At 48.2% G+C, this 22,014-nt stretch overlaps 2 protein-coding genes across 2 annotated transcripts in view; both read left to right on the top strand.

Annotated features, from left to right (window-relative positions):
- LOC144120388 (uncharacterized) overlaps positions 1–22,014 on the top strand; it is a 340,433-nt gene that overhangs the window by 203,557 nt on the left and 114,862 nt on the right. The gene's annotated exons all lie outside the window — the stretch shown is intronic.
- LOC144119447 (uncharacterized) lies at positions 15,985–18,037 on the top strand. The gene is made up of 2 exons (XM_077652053.1): positions 15,985–16,747; positions 17,901–18,037. Exons 1-2 carry the CDS (start codon positions 15,985–15,987, stop codon positions 18,035–18,037), a joined length of 900 nt encoding a protein of 299 aa, XP_077508179.1.

Here is a 22,014-nt window from a genome sequence, read left to right as displayed (position 1 = left end):
ATAAATAAGAGCATGCGCAACAAGCCTGCGAGTCTGAAAAGGTAATAAATATCGAACATTGTATAGTACATATGATAAACCACGAAGCTTGTTACATACTACAGTAAGATGGCTGTTCCAAGACATATCTCTGTTAAAACGTATACCGAGGTACTTAACACTATTTAAAAAATCAATAGGAATGCGACAACAATTAGGACAATGCGAAGAATGTAAGAACAATGGTTCAACAGACGAAAGCTTTTTATGGGGATTATGAAAACAAATCAGTTTAGTTTCTTGTTGATTAATTGAAATCGAATTATTTAAGAACCAGTCCATAACATGCACCACATCTGTTCTAAGAGCCTCCATGGCCAGAAGCAACGAAGCATTTGTTGACAACAATAACGTGTCATCGGCGTATTGAAAAACATAGCATTCTGTCACAGCATTTGATGAATCATTTACAAATAAATTTAAAAGGAAAGGCGATAAAACAGAGCCCTGTGGAACACCTGCCGACAGAAATGATTCAGAACTTCGATACCCGCTGATTTCAACAACTTGAGCCCGAGTAGAAAAATACTTTCAGCAAATTATTAAAAGGACCCCTAAACCCCATGACATCAAGTTTCTCAAGCAGTAGATCATGCCGAACACAATCGAAAGCTTTGCTAGCGTCCAAAAACAGACCACGTGCGAATTGGTTATTATCAAAACAGGAGTAAATAATATCAGTAAATGTTTCTAATAACAAACAGTTCCTTTATCTTCAATGAAACCAAACTGTGCCTCTGATAGGATATTCGTGAAAACAAAACTGTACATAACTTGGAATAGATGCTTTTAAAGAATCTGCGCAATCGCAGGTAGAATTGAAATAGGCCTGTAATTTTCAATATCTTTTAAAGAACCACTTTTATGTAATGGTTTAACTATGGCAACTTTCAAATTGTATGGAATGAAGCACTCAGTAATGAAACCGTGCAACATAAAAAGAAGTACCGACTGCAAATTCGTAAAATTCCTTTGGAGGTCACTCATTCTTATACTGTCAATACCTGCAGCTTTCTTCGAATTGAAGCTAAAAATTATACTATAAGGCCCTGGGGTGTAATAGTCGGGAGAAAAGCTGAAGAAGCTGTGCAATACAAAGACCGTGGAACCTCATAGTGGGATAAAGGAAACTTCCTGGAAACCTGAGAGAAAAATGCATTAAACTCAGAGGCCGCCGAGGGCAAATCTTTGAAGGATTTGGCAAATGAATCGCTAATAGATTGTTTCGGGTTTCGTCCAAAAAGGCAATTGATAGTTGAAGTTTTACGTGAAGAGTGTTGGTTGTTACGAAAAGCAGAATTTAAATAGTTACGTTTCGAAGCTCGAATCATGGCAGTGACTTTATTTATAAGCAACCTGAAATTATCTTTGAGGCGTGTGTTGTTGGTACTACGCTTGCAACGTGTCCAAAGGGCGTCTTTTTCTTTAATGGCCTTCAGAATGTCACTTGTTAACCAAGGAAGGCTTGGGTTGCGTTTTTTGATCACTTTGACCTTTTGTGATGAGGCTATTATAGAACTGACAACCTGCACAAACCTGTCATACACGTGAAAAGAATTAACTTCCTCGAGGAAAGAGACCCAGTTAAAATTGGCTATAAGGTTATCAAATGTGGCAGTGTCTGTATATGAAATTCGCTCCTTATTGGGGTATGATTTATTTAAAGAAGGAAAAAGAATATGAGAAGCTACAAAGTAATGATCAGAAAGTTTATATGTAATTACCGAAGAGAAATACTGGGCAAACGGAGCTCTTATATTGATGTGATCAATACAAGAAGCTACGAAATGATGTCCCAGGTGCTCTTCTCTTGTGTAGTCTTTTATCACTGGTTCAATACCATGTTTTGCAAGATATATAGGTACTCGCAAACAAATGAACGTGCTGGTGACAAGGTGTCAATATTGAAGTCTCCTATGAGGCATATAGAATGATTTGGCAATAGGAAGCCCCCCCCCCCCCCCCCCCAAAAAAAAAAAAAGCACCCACTAAAACCCCGTGATACTGAAAGTATCGACACTCTCCTCCACTCTCGCGTTTTCCTCCTCAATTATCTTTGTGGTGGCTGTTGCTATGAAGGGGCGGAGGGGGACACTTGTCCCGACGTATGTCGGCCCTTTGGGAATCACTCTTGGGGACCAGGGGAGGGGGGAGGAGAGGGGGGCGTCGCAGTTTCCGTGGATGTCCTTAGCCGTTCTCGAGTCGCACCGCCGCAATCAATTATCCACACGCGCCGGCTGTGCGCGCTGCGCACGGCACGCTTCGCAGGCCATAGCGCGCTCGCCGGCCCGATGTGTTCGCTGGCACACATGAGCGCGCCGAAGTGTGCGCTTTTCTTACACTCTATTATTAAACACAACCACTAGACAGTGATGCGACATGCGTGACTCTTCCAGGGGCCACATTTATCACCTTCTTGTTCGAGCAATGAAAGCACTAAGCGTGAGCGCTTGCGAAGAGAACAATCAAACCGCACTCCGTCCTCCTCAAAAGGGCAGCGTTTTTGTTAGCATAAAATTTATGTTACTTTTGTATATTCAATATTTTTCAGCACAATGATGCTCCGCTAAAAGTAGATTTGACCTAGCACTACATTTTCGCGAAAATACTTTTTGTTAAGCTGTTCTCTTGCAATCAAGCGAGGTAAGGATTTCGGTAATTTAGGCAAAGATGTTTCACGACGAGTGACCGAGTGGCTGCGAAAATGCTGGGAAATTTTCTTTCACTACGTTATGCATTTTTAGCAGATTTCAGGCTGAAAATTTTAGGCTTGGTCCTCGGAGTGGTGCACACGCATGGGCTTTATTGCCTGATCATTAAAAATTTCCGGGCTGCTTGAACCAGATGAATTTTATTTTCTGGCTTTTTCATTCACTTTATCAACTACTGCAGAAGTGAGCCAGGACAAGGGATTGACTGATTGCTGTTGCCAACAGAAGACTTTATTAAGTGACGGAAAGATATTATATTGATTTTATTACTGCTCTACGCCAATCCCTAGAATGTAATCAAAGAATGCTTCAGATGCCCGTGCTGAGTCGATATTCAGGGCTGTAAAGCTTATCAGAAATTGTGTAATCATTCCGTGACTATGTGAGTCTCACGGAAGCGATTCGTACTACCTAATGAACTGCGGAGTTAAAAAATCTGATGCTATTTTGAGAAATACCATTCCATTCCAGTATACCATAGCAATTTATTCTGCGACAAGTCAAAGCTCGCTCTAAAACGCACTTTTTTCTGTGACTCGCTCAAGTGGCATTAGATCTTGGAATCGCGCAGAGTTGTGCGCAGTCGCGTCGGTGGGACGAACGCCTTAATCGCTCTAAAGACGATGGTATAACGATGGTATAACGTTGGTATAAAAATAAAAACTATGGTATAACCTCGTTAAAGCTACCACGCTAGAGGTCTGGGGCACACGGGAGAGACTGCCGTACATGCTGTCGTACATAAATAAGACTGCCAGGTCAGAAGCACGCGCATTTATTAGCATTTACTAGTACTTCGCCGAGGACGGTAAGCTTTGCCGGAACAAGCTCCTTAACGGCGATGTGTGGATCGACTTTTCCTTCGGCTGATGTCAATATTTTCCTCGAGCAATCGCGAACAGCACGAGGCCATTTCCACTCCGGCTTGTGCACTGAAGTGCACCGCAATCAGAAATAACGCGGCACTAAAAATAAAGTTCGAATTGTCAGCGCGTAAGTCAATGGAGCTGGACCCGCAGCAGAGGCAGATGGCCAGCGCATGGCGCCCAAGAAAAAACGAAAACACAAGAAAATGATCCTTTTCAGCGCGTTGCCTGGGTGACGGCCGGAGCAGCCAATCACTGTTCAGAAAACGCCGAGCAGAGAGTTAGGCGAGGAGGATGTGCGAGAGTCCGCGGCGCGGCGACAAAGTTCACAGAAATGCGCTACTTGCAATATCAAAGGACTTTAGCACGAGCATTTGTTTTGGTGAATCATTCCTAGAGAAGAAAATAAATCAGTCTCGAAACTTTACGGACACAGGTTAAAGAGGATAGCAAAGAACTCCAAAATGAAGTTGCTGCAAATGATGTCATTTTATCATAAGTAGCATGAACTTTCGGCAGTAGGAGATTGTTCTGGCTAACAAACCAAATGCAGTTATTGTTAATTTTCTGGAGTCACTGAACAATCAATGGTATTATTAAACAAATTGAAAATCATAACATCTAAGGTGAACTTAGAGAGGTAGTGAACTGGTAATCTTTGACTGTTTTCGAGCAATTAATTAGTATTGATGGAACAATATGAATTGGTGGCTTTGCTTATCGCCGCATTTTGAATATGTTGCAAGATAAAATAATATTTCGGTGACAGCTGCCCATAACAATACCATAAGAGACGTAGCTATGAACGAATACATAGTACAGTGACAGCAACGTTTCAGCAAGACTTTGATTTGAGCTAGTTGGTTGTAGCATGACATGGTTTACGCAAAAGCGTACTGGCGCTAAAAGACGGAGACAGCACACACACAAACAGTCCTGTATTGTGTGTGTTGTCTCCGTCTTTTAGCGCCAGTACGCTTTTGCGTAAACCACGTCATGATAGTAACGTGTGCGGGGCAACATATAGGAGCCATTCCTATACCCGCTGCTTCGGTCACTCTTGCGCACGACATCTGCTGTATTGCATTGGTTGTCCAGCAGCATGCCTACATTTATCTTTTATTGATAGTCACCCGCCGTGACAGGACCAGTCAAATTCTGGAATGTCATTTAGTAAAATACACTATGTGTTTCGCCGTTTGCCAGTACGCTTATAACGACGGATGAGTGATGGGAACTTTGTCCAATGTTTCCACATTTATAGAATGGCGTAGGGACATAGTGGAAGAGCTCTGGAAAGGCTTGTCCATGATTGCCAGTTTTTGAGAACGGCAGGTGCGATACCGATGGCTACGTGGGGCCAGCATTCGGTGCATTATAGAAAGGCGCTGCTATAACGGAAAAATCATGGCTATGCTATGAGTGAAATCGATGTAAATACCCACGGTGAGTTTATTTTCACGGAATGCCTCAATTTCAGTTTCTTTTTGAGTTAGAAGTGGTGTCTTCGTATATTTTTCCTTACTAAATCCATGTTGAAAATCTGGAAATAAGCGATCTTCATCATAATAAGAAGTCACTGTGTGATGTATTATTTTTTCGATGCCTTTAGAAAATTAGGGTAGAATGGAAATCGGTCGGTAGTTTGTGAATAGGTTATTATCACCTTTTTTAAATATGGGTATTACTCGCACAATAAGGCCAGAAAGTTGCCGTTCCGGACGCGATCCGACAAACGCTAAGCGTCGACCAGATTCCACGGAACGTCCACCCAGAACACAACCGGGGAAGAAGAGTGGACAGGGCCAGAGCTCTCCTACACTGCCACGGAGACTAAACGAGGACAAGGTTCGTTGACGCCGCGGAATACGCAGAACACTCGCGATTCGCGGCTGCGGTCTTCGACCCGAGTGGCAAAACGCGCATAACGGTAAGCGAACGCGAACACGCAGAAGAAGCGGAGGAAGCGGCGGTGGCACTCGCCGCCACGGATCCGACGTGCACCACGGTTCTCTGCGTCTTGCGACAAACGGTCCGAAACTTCGCCAAAGGATGGATCTCACAGAGTGCGGCCCGAGTCCTGAGCAATCGGCAAGTCCAGCCGGTGATAAATTTTGAAACCAGAATTCAGCGTTTCAGGCGCACATCAGATAAGTATCTTAGACATATCGCAACCGAAACGAGACGGCATACGCCAAGGCGCGCGAGCTCGAGAACCGCGCGGGTGACCGCCGTCCATGGGACAGCACCAAGGACTGCTTGGCTAAATGAAATAAACGCCTGCGCAAATCAATACACAGAAAGAAAGAGACACCCCATGCACACACTACCAAGTGTTTATGTGGTGTCTCTTTCTTGTCTGTGTCCTGATTTGCGCAGCCGTTCATTTCATCATCCACCAACTCGCCCCTCAGGCCGTTATTCTGACTGCTTGACCAGCTACAACGAAATTACCAAGGCCATCTGCCGGGCCCGCCGAACCTTCCCTTCGCCCAGCGACAAGCTGGACAGGGAGCACGCGGTGGCCCTCAGACAACTGCACAAGCTCACGTACCCCAACCCGGAACAATTCCACAGGTACTACCCCGGTACATACCTGACAAATATATGCAAGGCCTGCCACACTGATATAGCCACTTTAACTCATATGCTCTGGGACTGTAACAAAAACCCGCACGGTGCTAACTCCGGATCCCTCCCGCCGCGGTGGACAGCTGCCTTGCGCAGCCCCAGCCTCGGTGACCAACTCTGGGTCGTCCGGCAGGCCCGTGAGGCGACGGCAAGGCAACACCTCGACGTCCCCACGTGGGAGGCCTAACGCCCCGTCGGCGAAAGCTCTGCAGGACTTTAAATAAAGTTGTTACGAACCAACTCGAGCAATTTGCATTTCTGTAGAGAACGCACCAGTAGAGAGAATCAAATTATAAATATAGGTTATAATCAGGCACAGTATATCAAGAACATAATTTACGGGTAATATCTGAACGCCATTTACGTCCTGCGTTTTACGGTTCTTTATGTTAGTTATAGAAGAGAAAACTTCAGCTGCTTCAGTCGGGTACAAGAACAGACATTTTATTCTATCGTTTCCTCGCACGTACTGAGCATAGTTTCTAATAGTACTATATCATCTAGTTCACTATGTTTCGTTTCCTGAATAAAAAAGTGATTGAGAGCATCTGCTATTAGAACACCGAGGAGCTCTTTTTCTTAATGCCTAAAGGTGTCAATTACGAGTACCGGGACGCACCAAGGAGTTCAACTTGCGCTAAGCTGCATCTGCAGCATGGCCGGAGCGTAAATTCAGCATTCTATTAAATATGAATCCTTAGCTTTCCTCAGCGTAGACGTAAGTTTATTCCGGTAGCTCATAAATTCTGCAAGTATATTTAGATTTTTAGTCCTTGTAAATTTGGCATACAACGCATTTTTATACCTGGCCATTTTCAGGTGTTCTCTCGTTTTCAGGTTTTCGCGCTCTCCTTGGCTTTTTTTGTTTTCTTACAGGAAAATGCTGGTGGTATATTTTCTTAAGTATGCTTATAAAGTTAAGATACGCTGTGTTACTCTCACGGCGTTCATATATTGCATCCCATGTTTGTTTTCCAACTTTGTGGCGGAAGGATTCAAGACGCGAAGATAGACCAGGACATATAATGCCTGTGTTAATTTTGGTAATAAATACTTCTAATAATGTAGAACTTTGTTATGTGATACGCGTTAGTTGGGTGATTTCATTAGATAGGCCATATGTAGCAAGGGTAAGGCTCAAGTCTTTCTGGAAAGCAGTAGGCACAATCATGTTTACATTCATGTCTCCAGCTAAGATCTGCACTTTTTGCTCCGTCACATATTCTAAAGGCTCCTCAAGGAAGATCAAAGAATGACTAAATGTACCAGATGGCGGTGTGTATAGCACGCGAAAAAACGGTTATGGTGTCGTAAGGTAAGCACTTCAAAATCAGGAGTGACAGCACAGAATTTCCCTTCGGTATCACACAGCAGGTTATCTTTTAGCAGCATAGAAACACCACCGCCTCTCTTGTCGAGACGATTTCGATAGAAGCATTGATAACTAGGTGGGCAGAATATATCTGTTTTGCGTCCACACCATGTTCCAGTAAGCATGAGCACCGTGAAAGACATTTCAAATAATTCTAGCAAAGCATACATTTCTTTTTTCTTTTTTTCTTGAAGATCGGACGTTTTGATGAAAAATGGATATTGCAGGTTTTTTCTTTCACATCAATTCATGAGTTTGTTGGAGGATATTAGGCGTTTCAGTCGTCAGCAAGCTCACCTCCGGAGGTTGCTGTTTTCAAAGTTTTCCGCAAGTGGGCTGGGAGACATTCCTCGTAGCGCGGCTGCGTAGCTGCGGCGTGGCGACGCAAAGCGTGAGGCTGACGGCGATGGTGAGCGCGAAAGGTGGTTCGGCGCGTATCCTCTCAACGAAGGTGCTCGTCGATTCCAGGCGGACGTTGGTACGGCAAATCCATGAAGACCGATACGTTGCTACCGTCAATGACGAAGAATATGGCCGGCCTCACCGCAATGAAAGCACAACGGTCGCTTGTCGGAAGTCCTCCAGGCGTCGCATTTCCTGGGGTTTGGACGTCGCTCAAAGGCTGGGCGGGCGGGGACAGTGAGGCGGCGTTGTCGAGCAAGTGGCTCATCTCGGAGAGGACGTAGGGGGTGTGTTTGTGGATGCGGAGTGCGCACCGCAGCGGCGTAGGTTATGGCCTGGTGTACTGTGGCCGTTGGTGTGCCAAGTGCCTGTTGCACTTCTTCCCGTACCACGTCCATGAGAGTCGCTGCTTGCGGCTGTGCGCAGGATGGCAGCGGTCTTCGTAGCTCCTCGCGGCCAACTTCCCGCAAGTGGTCGCTGGTGGTGGTCGTTGTGTCCGTACGGATTGCACAGGCAGAGGAAGGGCGATTGTACTGCATGCGGAGCTCGGACGCCGAGGGTCTTCTCGATCGTACAGGCTTCTTGCATGAATTCTTCGACATTTTTCGAAGGCTGGTGGACGAGGCTGCCAAAGAGTTTTTCTTTTACGCCACGCATTAAAAACTGAACATTATTTTCCTCGGTCATCTCGGGACTGGCGCGGCGAAAGAGGCGCTTCATCTCTACGACGTAACCTCGGACAGACTCGTTCGGAAGCTGGATCTCAGACTCGAGAAGTCATATACGGCTCTTTTTTTCCTTACGACACTGGTGACTACCTTTAAAATATCCTTCTTGAATAACCCCATGTCGTTAGGAACGACTCATGATTTTCGTATCATGTACGTGGTGAACCCTCAAGTGAGAAAAATACGTGTACAATTTTCGCCGCATCATCCCAATTGTTGAAACGCGCTCAAATTGGTCAAGCATTTTCCAAGGTCTTCGTCTAAGGATCCAGTGAAAGTTGGCGGCGCACGCGGGTGCTGCAGTATGATCAGGGTCGATATCTTGGGCGAGATAGCGGTGAGATAGCGGTGCAGGGTCCCGAACTCAGGCTGCTGGGCCTGAAGACGTCGGCTGGCTCGGTTTACTGGTGGCTCGTCCTCCCTTTCCAATGGTGGTGACTGAAATCCGGAGAGCAGAAAGACAATGAAAATGGCGTCTAAACAAAAATCTTTATTTGGGCTGACTTGCGCTTACAATGCATGGACTGAATCTCTCGGCGGCGGCGTAGCGACAAGCGTGCTCGGCAGTCATCGAACAAAATGCCCGCCGCTCCCGGCCTTGCTCAATTTAAAGCTGATAGCGAAATTTCGAGATAAAGCGTGCAAAGTTACTATAGCATTCTGGAACGAGGTAGAATCGGCTGCGCCTGGATGCGATCATTCGAGATAAATCTGGTCGCGTCTTGAATCTACAAAGTGATAAAGCGGCCGGGCGGCAGCTTTAACGAATAAACAATCAAACACTACAAAGGTTCTCGGCATTATCCTTTTCCCACACCTTCTAAAACTATACTATCAGCTTTCTGCACGTCAAACTTCAGATCTCACAAAACCAGGTTGTCACCTCAGTGTTTAGGCAGCCCAAAGACAAGCACAAATATTTGAATTTTGAAAGAAGCCACGTAAAACATGGCATGAAAGGAATACCATAAAACCAAGCTCTAACATTTAAACGCATCTGCACCCGTAAACAGGGCTACCCTTCTAACTGTGAGACACTCCGCAAGGATTTGGTCCGACAGCGCTAGCAGAAGCCCATATTCTACGATGCCTTCAAACCCATCTGTGGGCTAGTGTGAGCTTTGGGACGCAGGGACGCAGAGAGATACACTAAACGTCCCTGTGTCTCAAAGTTCACACTGGCCAACAGATGGAATCATACCAACCAGCCCAGAAGAATGCCATTTTGCAATGCCATTTGCCTTGAAAAAAGCTGCAGCACAAGACCATCGTACAGTTCTAAATAGCACCAAGCCTGGGCAGACAAATTTCCCAACTAATCTGATATTAACCTACTCTCCATCATCACCCAATGTTAATGCTATTCTAAAGAAGCCTCATAACATTCTTTTTCAGAGTGACAAAATGAAGCTCCTGGTTCCCGAACCACCCCGTGTCGTATTTCGGGTGGCAGTAAATATCAAAGACGCTGTAACCTCCTCGAAACTAGACAACAGTGAAGTCTCAGCGTTCACCCCTCGCAATAAACCGGGCTGTAAGCTCTGTCCGGTGATCAATACGGCCACAGAAGTTCGTATCACAGCGGCGTCTTTGTCATTCAAAATTCCCGGAGGCTTCATCTGTGACATTTTCAACGTTGTCTACCTTCTCGGCTGCGGTATGTGCACTGCGCAGTATATTGGGCAAGCTGAAACAGCTTTTCGATTAAGAATAAAAAATCATAGAGCACACATACGATCACTGCGAGGTCCTCTTTCGTGACATGTAACCACAAAAGGCCATCCATTTGAAAGCTTCAAGGCCACCATACTGCAATCTGGCTTTCAGGCGTATTACGACAGGGAGACCTGTGAATGTATCCCTAATATTTAAATTTAACTATGTCTGCTGGCATTATTGAGAGCGCTGGCATACTCTCCTGGCTTTCTTCTAAATCTGTGTTGTGCGAAGTCAGTGGACATTAAAGATCCCCAGGTGGTCGAAATTAATCCGGAGTGCTTCACTAAGGCACCGCCTTCTTCCTTTCTTCTTTCACTCCCTCCTTTATCCCTTCCCTTACGGCGTGGTTCAGGTGTCGAACGGTATATGAGACAGATACTGCACCATTTCCTTTCCCCCACAACCAATTATTATTATTATTATTATTATTATTATTATTATTATTATTAAATCTTCGGGGATTTTTAATTCTTAGGAACTATTTCGCACTCACACGGTTGTTTCTTACATCTGCTAAGGCGTCTATCTTGTATTTATTCTTCCATATTAACGCTTTCATCTCTAGTCTAGGTATGGAAATTCTTGTTGCGGTTGAACAGTGTCCAGTTCTTTGGCGTTTGTCTCTCATGTATATACACCCTGCCATTATTGTTGTGGCGTTGCTGATCGCGGCGTTTTTGGTAAAAAATTTTTACGATATTTTTTTCGCGGTCTTTTGCTGTATTCGGATTTCCTTATGTTCTTCATTGGTTCGCTTGTGATTTGTATTTATCTTATTATCTTTAATGTGTTTATGGTAAGCACAGCTTCCTAGGATGAAATTCCCTTTCTTTTGGACAATTGGGAACATTCTTGGCGCTGTCTTCACATGTATTTCTGGGATTCTACGCTTTTCACGCATATTATCTGCTCAAGGATGCTACTACAGTGACATATTGGTATGTGTATCCTGTGTATTATTGTCTCCCGTCTTGTTCTCGTACATTGCAGTAATCTTTTTCTCTTTATTATTTCTTGTTTCCATTCCTGTAAACAAGCCTTTCCATGTGGTCCTCATATGAGAAGATCATCTGGTTTTAACGGCTCATGTGTCACCAAGTGGAGCCACTTTATGCAGCCGCAACCCGTCCGTCCTCCTTGCTCTACCTTTCGGAGTGGCACAGGACCACACTCACGGGTCAGAGGCGCTACAGGAGCTCAGAACTGGCGGACACTTCCCTTCTTTCGTAAATCCGATTTCGACATTTCGAGCGGCAATGCGACAGACGCATTTATTTCATGTGTTCTGTTCACTGAGCCACTCTACACTAATTATCCGATTCACGGCCGGAACTGCGCGCCCTGAAGTGTACGCTGGCTAAGTATTTTAAACAGAATGCACGATTACACGGTACATGCTTGCATAAACGATCGTACCCAGTATCATGAGCAAAATAGAAATTCATACTTACAAAAAATGTGACGCCGTTTTTAGCATACACGTCGGGGTATTTCTCAGAAAAAGCAGCGCAAAAAGACGTGGACAAAGATGAGATGACAATGACGGGCGCTGGTCTTGCAACAGCTTTTTATTGTGAAATATTCACTCTTATAAAGATTCTGTACATCCGTGGCTATCGTTCACACATGCGCAAATAGGTCACCTCTTTTTGGGAAAGGGGATAGGGCGGTGCTGACACGGTCCTCCCCCCCGACTACGTAACTGTTCAGATTTTGCGATTTTTCTTGTGAAGCGCTCTTTGCTCTTTGTGGTTGCGGAGGTGTCGTCAAGTGCAGGCGGACAATCCTGGCAAGAATGACAGTGACTTGCGAGGAAACCATAACAATCATTTTTCTCGCGCGCATTCTTGACGTTCCTGGCATGCTCTCGCAACCTCCCGTTCACACATCTCCCAGTTTTCCCAACACACGTTTTTCCACAAGTTAAGGGAATTTGGGAAACTACGCCTTCTGTACATTCAACAAAAAGCCCCCTGTGTTTTTTTGCCACAGCCGCGCTGCTGGGTCGCCTCCAGATCAGTTATCCTGCAAAGCATGGACAGGTTGTGACGAGCAGAGAACATGGCTTTCACGTCGTAACGCTGGGCTACGTTTTTCAGATTGTGCGACAGTGTGTGTATATGATGTATCACCGCTACCTTCTCCCTACGCCGTGCGCGGGCATCGCACGTTTGCACCTTACTGCGCATCTTTTTCAGGAGGCCTTCAGCGGCTGAAACCAGGAGGTGGTGTGAGTACCCAGCGCTCAGCAGTATTTGAGCTTAACGAACGCTTGTTATAGAAGATGCTGGCAAGTTTTGCCGAAAGCGTTCTTGAGGCATGACATGGCAATAGCTTGTTTAACAAGCAGTGAGTGGGCGGAATTGAGCGGTAGAAGTGATTTGTTGGCGCGGGGTTCTTAGCACCAGCAGACACCATCATCTTTAAAGTGACACCGAATATATAGAAATCTAATTTGGCCATTGACTGGCAGTTCCTGGGTGATGCCAAGAGTGTACATCACCATTTTGAACGCAGCCAGTATATTTCCTCTAACGCATTTAATCAAAGGCCCGTCAGAGTTTATAACAACAAAAAAATCAAATAACGAAAAAACTTTGATAAAATTGCTGTCCATGAGGGAAGCGGGAAGTCGACGATCGATATGAGCCAGGAAAAAGTCGCTGAGAACAGGGGCTATGCATGACCCGATATATATACCCTGCTTTTGCAAGTGAGGTGTCCCTTCAAACGGGATGTAGGTTGATCTGAAGTAAAATGTTAAAAGTTCTAAAAAACCTTGATCTGTAACCTCCACGGTGTTACGGAAAGCAATGGAGCCATATTTGTCAATGGAATGCTCAACGCACTCAAGGATGAGTTTGTGAGTTGAGGAAAAAAGATATCCTTAATGCCAATGAAGAAAGCCTGATAGCACTTGTCAGTGTTAGTGCTAAAAAATTCTAAAATCTGGTTGGAATTTTTAACAATAAAAGGGTCCTTCACGGGTAAAAGCTTAAGATGGCTCTGTGAAAAACGAGCAACTGAGGGCTGCCATGTTCCAGTTTCAGAGACTATGGTTATCAGTGGCACATCTACATGATGGGTTTTTTGCGCTAAAAAAAATTAATGAAGAAATAATTCTTGCTCTTATCGGTGGTAACCTTTACAAGATGAGGTGGGTTCAGCCTCTCGCAAAGTTTGTTCGCTCTCAGCTTGACAGCGCTCAGAGATACCTTTGCATGACCAGAGAACACAGCAGAGATAGCTTCCCTAGATTTGGATTGTACAAGACTTCAAACGATTAAGAACATCAACAATTTCCGAGACACAGCAGGTGCTCGCCTCGATCGTACACGAGACGTTAGGAGCTTGCGAGGAACGTCAAGAATGCGCGCGAGAGAAAATATATTCAAGGTTTCCTCACAAGTCACTGTCTTACTTGCCAGGATTGTTCACCTGAGCTTGGTAACACCCCCGTAACCAGGAAGAGCAAAGAACGCATCACAAGAGAGATCGCAGAAGCTGAACAGATATGTAGTCTGGGGGAGGGATGTGTGAGCACGGCCCCTATCAAAGTTTCCCCAAAGGAGCTGCTCTATTGTGCATGCGTGAACGATAGCCAGGGCTGCACAGGATGTTTATGAGTGAATATTGAAGAATAAAATGCTGTTGTAAGCTCAGCACCCGTACTTGTCGCTGAGTTTACAACATTCCCCTATGCACCTTGCTTTCTGTGACTGTTGGCTTCCTTCACACACACACACACACACACACACACACACACACACACACACACACACACACACACACACACACACACACACACACACACACACACACACACACACACACACACACACACACACACACACACACACACACACACACACACACACACACACACACACACACACACACACACACACACACACACACACACACACACACACACACACACACACACACACACACGCACACGCACACGCACACACACACACACACACACACACACGCACACACGCACGCACACATACACATATATACTTATAGCGTATATATAGATACACTTGTAAAGCAGACTCACACGCTTAGAGACACAACAAAGCTGTACTTAAGTTTCGACTGGGGACTAGAGTTTTTCAGAGTGCTACATGATTATATGAGACGACTATTTACAGGGGTAGGAAGAAGGCTGCTACAATGACGTCCCAGTTAACCCCCGACCAAAAACATTAGAACAAATGGTACCTACGTACTTGACACGCGATGTGTCACAGTCCAGAAGGGTGTCCAGTGGCCGTACTTTGGGCGCAGCACAAAACGCCGAAACACATATACATGCACAGAACAGAGCGCAAAAGACTGGACCACACACACACACACACATTTTATTCCTGTAGAGTTTCGGATAAATTCGGTAACCGTAGCGAGCGATGCATTGATCAAAACACGTTTTCTTGATCCGCTTTTTGTGCTTGTTTTGATTGCCGCAAGGATGTGAATTAGACGGACAATTTCCGGGAAGAGCTGTTTTGGAGCCTGGAGTAAGGCAGTGCCCTGGCGATTATGTCCGCGTAGTCACCCCTAACTTTACCTAGAAATGATGCGTTGGACATTTTTACAACATACATGTGTATACCTTGCCAAAGGCGTGATGAGAGGTGGAAGAAAAAGAAAGGCCGCCACCATCTGGAAGACGTGGAAGACAAGTGTTAGCGCAGAGGCCGAGGCACACGTCGACAGTCGCAATTGATGAGAATTCACGCGTTCACTGTTGGCAAAAATTTCGGACTCCGCAGACGCAATGCTCTTTCCTCCTGCGTCCTCGTGTCTGGTGTACTTACTGATTAGTTTCCTAGCTCTTTTCTGCCATTGTGAGTCCACGCTCTTTCTCTATAAGTATTTTAGAAGTATTTTCAGGCGATCTTCATATGGTATTTTAATCTGAGCTTCTCATGCTTCTTAATTGCCCATCCAAAATATGCAAGAAATATGACAAAAGGTGCAGAAATTTTTATGTCCCATTCTTATTCAATAATTTATCTGAACAGGAATTATGCTTTTGTTCGGTTACACATGCGAAGCGAGCACAAAGAAACATCTGTTTATTACGATTGTTGTAAATTTTGGTTGTGACAAAGTTGATGTCATTGCTTCCTTTTTATCTGTTTTCTGATGTCTGTAAGAACAATTTTTTTAGCACTGTGTATTCCTTGTGTAGACAGCTGTCTGATGCCGTTTTGTTGTACATGAGTCAATCTGAGCAAATGATATTGTTACGGTACGCAGTCGCCAAGCGAAGACGACGTTGTTGTGTCGCTGAGTAGTCGACGAAGACGAAGACGCTGCCGCTAGTGCTTGTGTGCTTACTAAGGAGAAGAATAAGAAGTGCTTGCGTGACCCGTTTCGTGGTGTCTTCTGTGTACGGCGTACCGTTTCTGCTGCTGAACTAACCTCGTAATATTTGGTGGAGGTATTGGGTCCTACACCACGCCCTGGACCTCCGCAGCGCTCGTCACGTTGAACCCATCGCTATGCCGTCCAACGCACCTCCGGCCACAGCGTCAACCTCAGCGCCGACCGTTGTCGTGGCACAGCCTCGCGACCCGGGCACCTTTTGTGGCACCGATGACATCGATGTTGAAGACTGGCTAGCCATGTATGAGCGCGTGAGTAAGCACAACCGATGGGACGCGACCCTCATGCTTGCAAACGTCACCTTCTACTTGGCGGGCACGGCGCGCGTCTGGTTTGAGACGCATGAGGAAGAACTTACTTCTTGGGACGCCTGCAAACAGAAGCTCCGCGACTTATTTGGCAAGCCAATTGGACGCAAGCTCGCCGCTAAAAAAGACCTCGCTTCTCGAGCTCAGTCATCCACCGAGTCTTACATCTCTTACATCCAGGACGTCCTCGCTCTTTGCCGTAAGGTTGGCAGCGCCATATCAGAGACTGACATGGTGGGCCACATCCTCAAGGGGATCGCCGACGACGCTTTTAACTTGCTCCTCTGCAAAGACTGCGCAACGGTCGACTCTGTCCTCCAGGTATGCCGCCAGTTTGAGCAAGCTAAACACCGCCGCATTGCTCCCCGTTTCGACCGCCTTCCGAACACGGCGGCGACATCCTCCTGCGAAGACCTGCCAACACTGCAACAGCCGTCCCATCCTGCCAACTTAACCAGAATTGTGCGGAGGGAACTGAAGGCTATGACTCCCATCGCCTTCACCCCTCAGCCGCCTGACGCTACGATTGCTCTGATCCAGACCGTTGTTCGCCAGAAGTTCGCAAACGTGGGTCTCAATTCTGGCCTACCCTCTGCATCGCCCTTTACACCAACCAGCGCTCCATTGATTGCCGCTGCTTCACCGACTCCGGCCACCCCCCGCGTTATCGCTAGCGCAATCCCGCGGAATGGAGAACCTCAGACGACCGGCCTACCTGCTTCACCTGCTCGCGTGTCAGCCACATTTCCCGCCACTGCCGCAGCCGTTGGTTTTCCCCACCTCACCCTAACTCTAATTATGATCATCGTATGGACTACGGACCTCGTTCTGATTACGATCGTCGTGCTGACTACGGACCGCGCCAGATGTCTCCCCGTCCCGAGTTCTCACACGCCAACGACACTCCAACCCCGCGCAGGCACAGCCACTCGCCTTCGCCTCAGATCCGTCGCACCCGTTTGCGCAACTTCGACGCCCGTTCACTCCGCCCTTACCTGGCTCTCATTCGGAAAACTAACCAATGCAGCTCCCGGAGGTGACGCTGCATTGACGACCCGCCCGAAAATCCTCTCCTGACCCCCGCTCCTCGCCGCAACCTTCTCGATATCTGCGTGGACGGTGCACCAGTTAAGGCTGTGATTGACACTGGCGCCCAAATTTCTGTCTTGAGCTCTTCCTTTCGCCGTCGTTTGAAGAAGGTTGTGACACCCGCCGTTTCCTCAGCCGTTCGTGTCGCCGACGGTGGTGCTGCTGCCGTCGTTGGAATGTGCACTGCGCGTGTTTGCAATACCGGGCGTACTACAGCCATCCTGTTCACTGTGCTCGACCACTGCCCCCACGATGTGATCCTCGGCATCGAATTTTTAACAACCCACGCGGCGCTAATTGATTGCTCCACTGGCCTTCTTCGTTTGGACCTGCCGCTATGCTCTGAAAGCGCCGTTTCCAAGCCGTCCCGCTTACGTGCCGCTGAATTTACTCACCTGCCGCGCGATTCAGCAGTCTATGTTCCAATGTCCCCGGTTCCCCCGTTCCTGACGGTGCCTACGTCACTTGCCCAATCAAGGACGTTGTCCTTCAGCGAAATGTCATCCTTCCACTCACCGTCCTGAACGTCATCTCTAACCGCACCTACCTTCCGATTCTCAACTTCAGCCTCTCTACTCAAGTTTTACCCAGTGGAATCGCACTCGCTGAACTATTTCCTTTTGCCGAATGCACAGTTTCTGCCCTCGCAGCTGAGCCTCAGACTGGTCTCCCTGATCCCCACTCGGCAGCTTCCCGTCCGGGCCTTATTTCTGCAATGATCGCGGCGGATTTAGCACCTGACCACGCCAGCGTGCTCACCACCCTACAGTGACGTCTTCGATTTTGGGAATCGTCCTCTCGGCCAAACTACCGTCGTGACCCATCACATAAATACGGGCGATGCCAGCCCCATACACAGAAGGCCCTATCGTGTCTCCCTTCCTGAGCGCCATGGCGTTAAGACGGAGGTGGACAAGATGCTGGCGAACAACATTATCGAGCCTTCTAGCAGTCCGTGGGCATCCCCTGCTGTGTCGGTTAAAAAGAAAGATGGCAGTTGGCGCTTCTGTGTCGACTATCGCCATATCAATCAAATAACAAAGAAAGACGTCTATCCTCTTCCGAGAATTGATGACGCCCTCGACTGCTTGCACGGCGCCAGCTATTTTTCTTCTATTGATCTCCGCTCCGACTACTGGCAAATTGCTGTTGATGAACGGGATCGTGAGAAGACAGCCTTTGTCACCCCCGGTGACCTGTACCAATTCAAGGTCATGCCTTTTGGCCTCTGCAACGCTCCTGAAACATTTGAGCGTATGATGGACTCGCTCCTGCGTGGATTCAAATAGACGACGTGCTTGTGCTACCTGGATGACGTTGTCGTTTTCTCCCCCACTTTCGAAAGCCACCTATACACCGTCTTTCTACTATCTTTTCCGTCTTCCGCCGCGCTGGCCTCCAACACAACTCCAAGAAGTGCAGCTTCGGCCAGCGCCAAATCAAGGTCCTCGGCCACTTGGTCGATGCTTCTGGTGTCAAGCCCGACCCTGACAAAGTTCGTGCCGTCCGCGAGTTCCCCACCCCCCGTTCCTCGAGTGATGTGCGCAGTTTCCTCGGGCTCTGCTCGTATTTCCGCCGGTTTATCCCGAACTTCGCCGACACGGCCAGTCCCCTTACCTCCCTCCTGAAGAAAGATGTGCCTTTCTCCTGGGGCCTTGACCAAGCTTGCGCCTTCACAGCACTTGTTGCGGCCCTCACTGCTCCACCTGTGCTGGCCCATTTCCACCCTTCTGCGCCTACGGAACTTCGCACCGACGCCAGTGGCCACGGTATTGGGGCCATCCTTGCGCAGCGCCTGCACGACCATTATCATGTCATTGCTTACGCCAGTCGCCGGCTATCTCCCTATGAACGTAACTATTCCATCACTGAGCGGGAGTGCCTTGCACTTGTTTGGCCGTTAACAAAATTCCGCCATTATTTGTTTGGGCGGCCCTTCTGCGTCGTTACGGGCCACCATGCCTTGTGTTGGCTCTCCTCTCTTAAAGACCCCACAGGCCGACTGGGTCGCTGGGCCTTGTGCTTGCAGGAATACACATTTACTGTTGTTTACAAGTCTGGCCAGTTGCACCAAGACGCCGAATCTTTGTTCCGCCATCCTGTCGATCCTCCTCATTCCCACAACCATGATACCGACGATTGTTTTGGTCATCGCGGACTTTCTACACATAGACGACGAGCAGCGCCGTGATACATATCTGCGCCCTGTAATCGACCGCCTCCGAAGCGGCACTTCCGATTCTGACCTGAGCCTGTTCGTGCTTCAGCACGATATTCTCTACTGCCGAAATATGCACCCTGATGGCGCTGACCTCTTGCTCGTCGCCCCGACTCATCTCCGCCCCGCGGTCCTTGCCCAGCTTCATGACGCACCTACTGCAGGGAACCTCGGCGTGTCCCGCACGTACGACAGCGTGCGCCGGCGGTTCTTCTGGCCTGGCCTTTACCGCTCTGTCCGCGGTTACCTTGCTGCCTGCGATCAATGTCAGCGCCGGAAAACGCCCCCGCTCCCGCCTAGTGGCCCGCTTCAGCCCATCGACATTCCGACTGAGCCATTTTTCCGTGTTGGTCTCGATCTGCTCGGGCCTTTTCCCACATCAACTTCCGGGAACAAGTGGATTGCCGTTGCGACCGATTACACTAACCGGTACGCTATCACGCGCGCTATCCCGACCAGCTGTGCCTCCGATGTCGCCGACTTTCTCCTCCATGACGTCGTCTTGCTTCATGGCGCTCCACGCCATCTGCTTACAGACCGAGGCCCCTGCTTTGTTTCTAAAGGTGTCCACGACCTTCTCCGCTCCTGCTCCACCTGTCACAAGTTCACCACGGCCTACCATCCCCAAACTAACGGCCTTACTGAGCGACTTAACCGCACTCTGACGGACATGCTGTCCATGTATGTCTCCGACCACCATCGTGACAGGGACTTCAATTTACCCTTCGTGACGTTCGCCTACAATTCCTCACGCCATGATACCACCAGACACCCCCCTTCTACCTGCTTTTTGGCGGCGACCCGTTGCTACCTTTGAGAGCTTACTGCCTTCTGACCGTTCTACTAGCAGTTACGCTTGTGACGCCATTGCCCGTGCTGACGCCGCCCGCCAAATTGCTAGGGATCATCTCCACGCTTCTCAGACCGCTCAAAGACGTCGTTAGGACCTTCATCATCGTGACGTCCATTACCCTCCCGGCTCCCTGGTACACTTCTGGCTCCCTGCACGCCGTTTGGAACTGTGTGAGAAGCTCCTCCTTCGTTACGTTGGTCCTTACCGCGTCTTGAGGCAACTGAGCGATGTTACCCATGAACTCACGCCGCTGCACCCCCCCTCTCCTTCCGTGGCCCCCTCCACACAGCTTGTGCACGTCGCCCGTCTTAAAGCCTACCACACTCACCCACCCTCCTAGGCCTCCCCGGGTCTGTGCCTTCTCCCGCGGGGCGGAGGGGGGGGGGGGGGCGTAGTGTTACGGTACGCAGTCGCCAAGCGAAGACGACGTTGTTGTGTCGCTGAGTAGTCGACGAAGACGAAAACGTTGCCGCTAGTGCTTGTGTGCTTATTAAGGAGAAGAAGTGCTTTTCTGACCCTTTCCTGGTGTCCTCTGTGTACGGCGTACCGTTTCTGCTGCTGAACTAACCTCGTAATAATATACCCGCATTTTGGTCACGGTTAAAAAGAAAATTGTTACTTGTTTGGAGTGACGAGCCATTTGTATATCTTGCTGGCTGCTAGTGCCGCACACAAGCACAATGTGCTTTAGCGGCGCAGGATTATGAAAATGTAAATTAGCGGCAATAAAGCAATTACAATAAAGCAAATACAATACAATTACTTCACAGCTAAACTCTTCGTGGACTCCTGTGTGGCCCTTGACATTAAGCACAGGAGAAGAAGCACACACCATCCTCGGCGAATCCTATGGAACATGCGAACCACAGCATCAAGCCCATGCTCGTTGCAGTTGCGGAGACGCACAGCGACTGGGACACCTGTCTCCCCAATAATAGGTTTGTTGTCAGGTCTACCGTGAACCACACCACTGGGTACATACCTTCCATTCTCAACCTGGGCAGGGAGCTGTCGAACCCGGTATAACTTTCTCTGGCAGCAACACCTCGATTGATTCGACGGCCCACGCCGACTAAGCGACCGGCTACGCGACCAGCTGAAGGGAGGCCTGCTGCACGCTACGCAACGGGACAGTACTGTGCGTGATTGCCCCGAGCCTGCCTGCCACCCGTGCGTCCCCGGAAAGCTGCCCTGGCCAGCTGATCATGTGAAGCGGGACATACGGTCATCGGCCCTCTGCTCCAGGCTCATCCATGGCGGTCGTCTGCGCTTCCTTGCGACTATGAACTTCGACGACGAGGCCGGTGGTGTGAGCTAAAAATTCCCTTATTTGGCGTTAAAGTTAGGCGGCGTTTCCCCGGCCGCACGCGGTACTCCTCTCGGTGAACGCGGTCACTTCTTGGCCGTGGGTGGTTTTAAAGAAGTTGATGTGGGGACCCACATGAATCCTTTGCCCCATAGTATAGGCCGCGCGTAATCACGCGATGTTACGTGCGCGCCGCTCGGGCGGTTTGCGCGAGAGGGCACTCACACCGCCCCCGCATCCTTTCACGCCCTCTGATAGGGCCGCCGCGAAGACTTTCCCTCTTTCCACTGTTAGAAGGCAGGGACCTGCCATCCACAGTTCAGCCGAAGGCGTTCTTCCCGAGGCCTTTCTGCGGCAGCCGTGCACGTGCAC

The sequence above is a fragment of the Amblyomma americanum genome, chromosome 2 (assembly GCF_052857255.1).
Source record: "Amblyomma americanum isolate KBUSLIRL-KWMA chromosome 2, ASM5285725v1, whole genome shotgun sequence".
NCBI classification, from domain to species: domain Eukaryota; kingdom Metazoa; phylum Arthropoda; class Arachnida; order Ixodida; family Ixodidae; genus Amblyomma; species Amblyomma americanum.
Note: the sequence above shows the minus strand (reverse complement) of the source record. Positions and strands in the feature narration are given on the sequence as shown.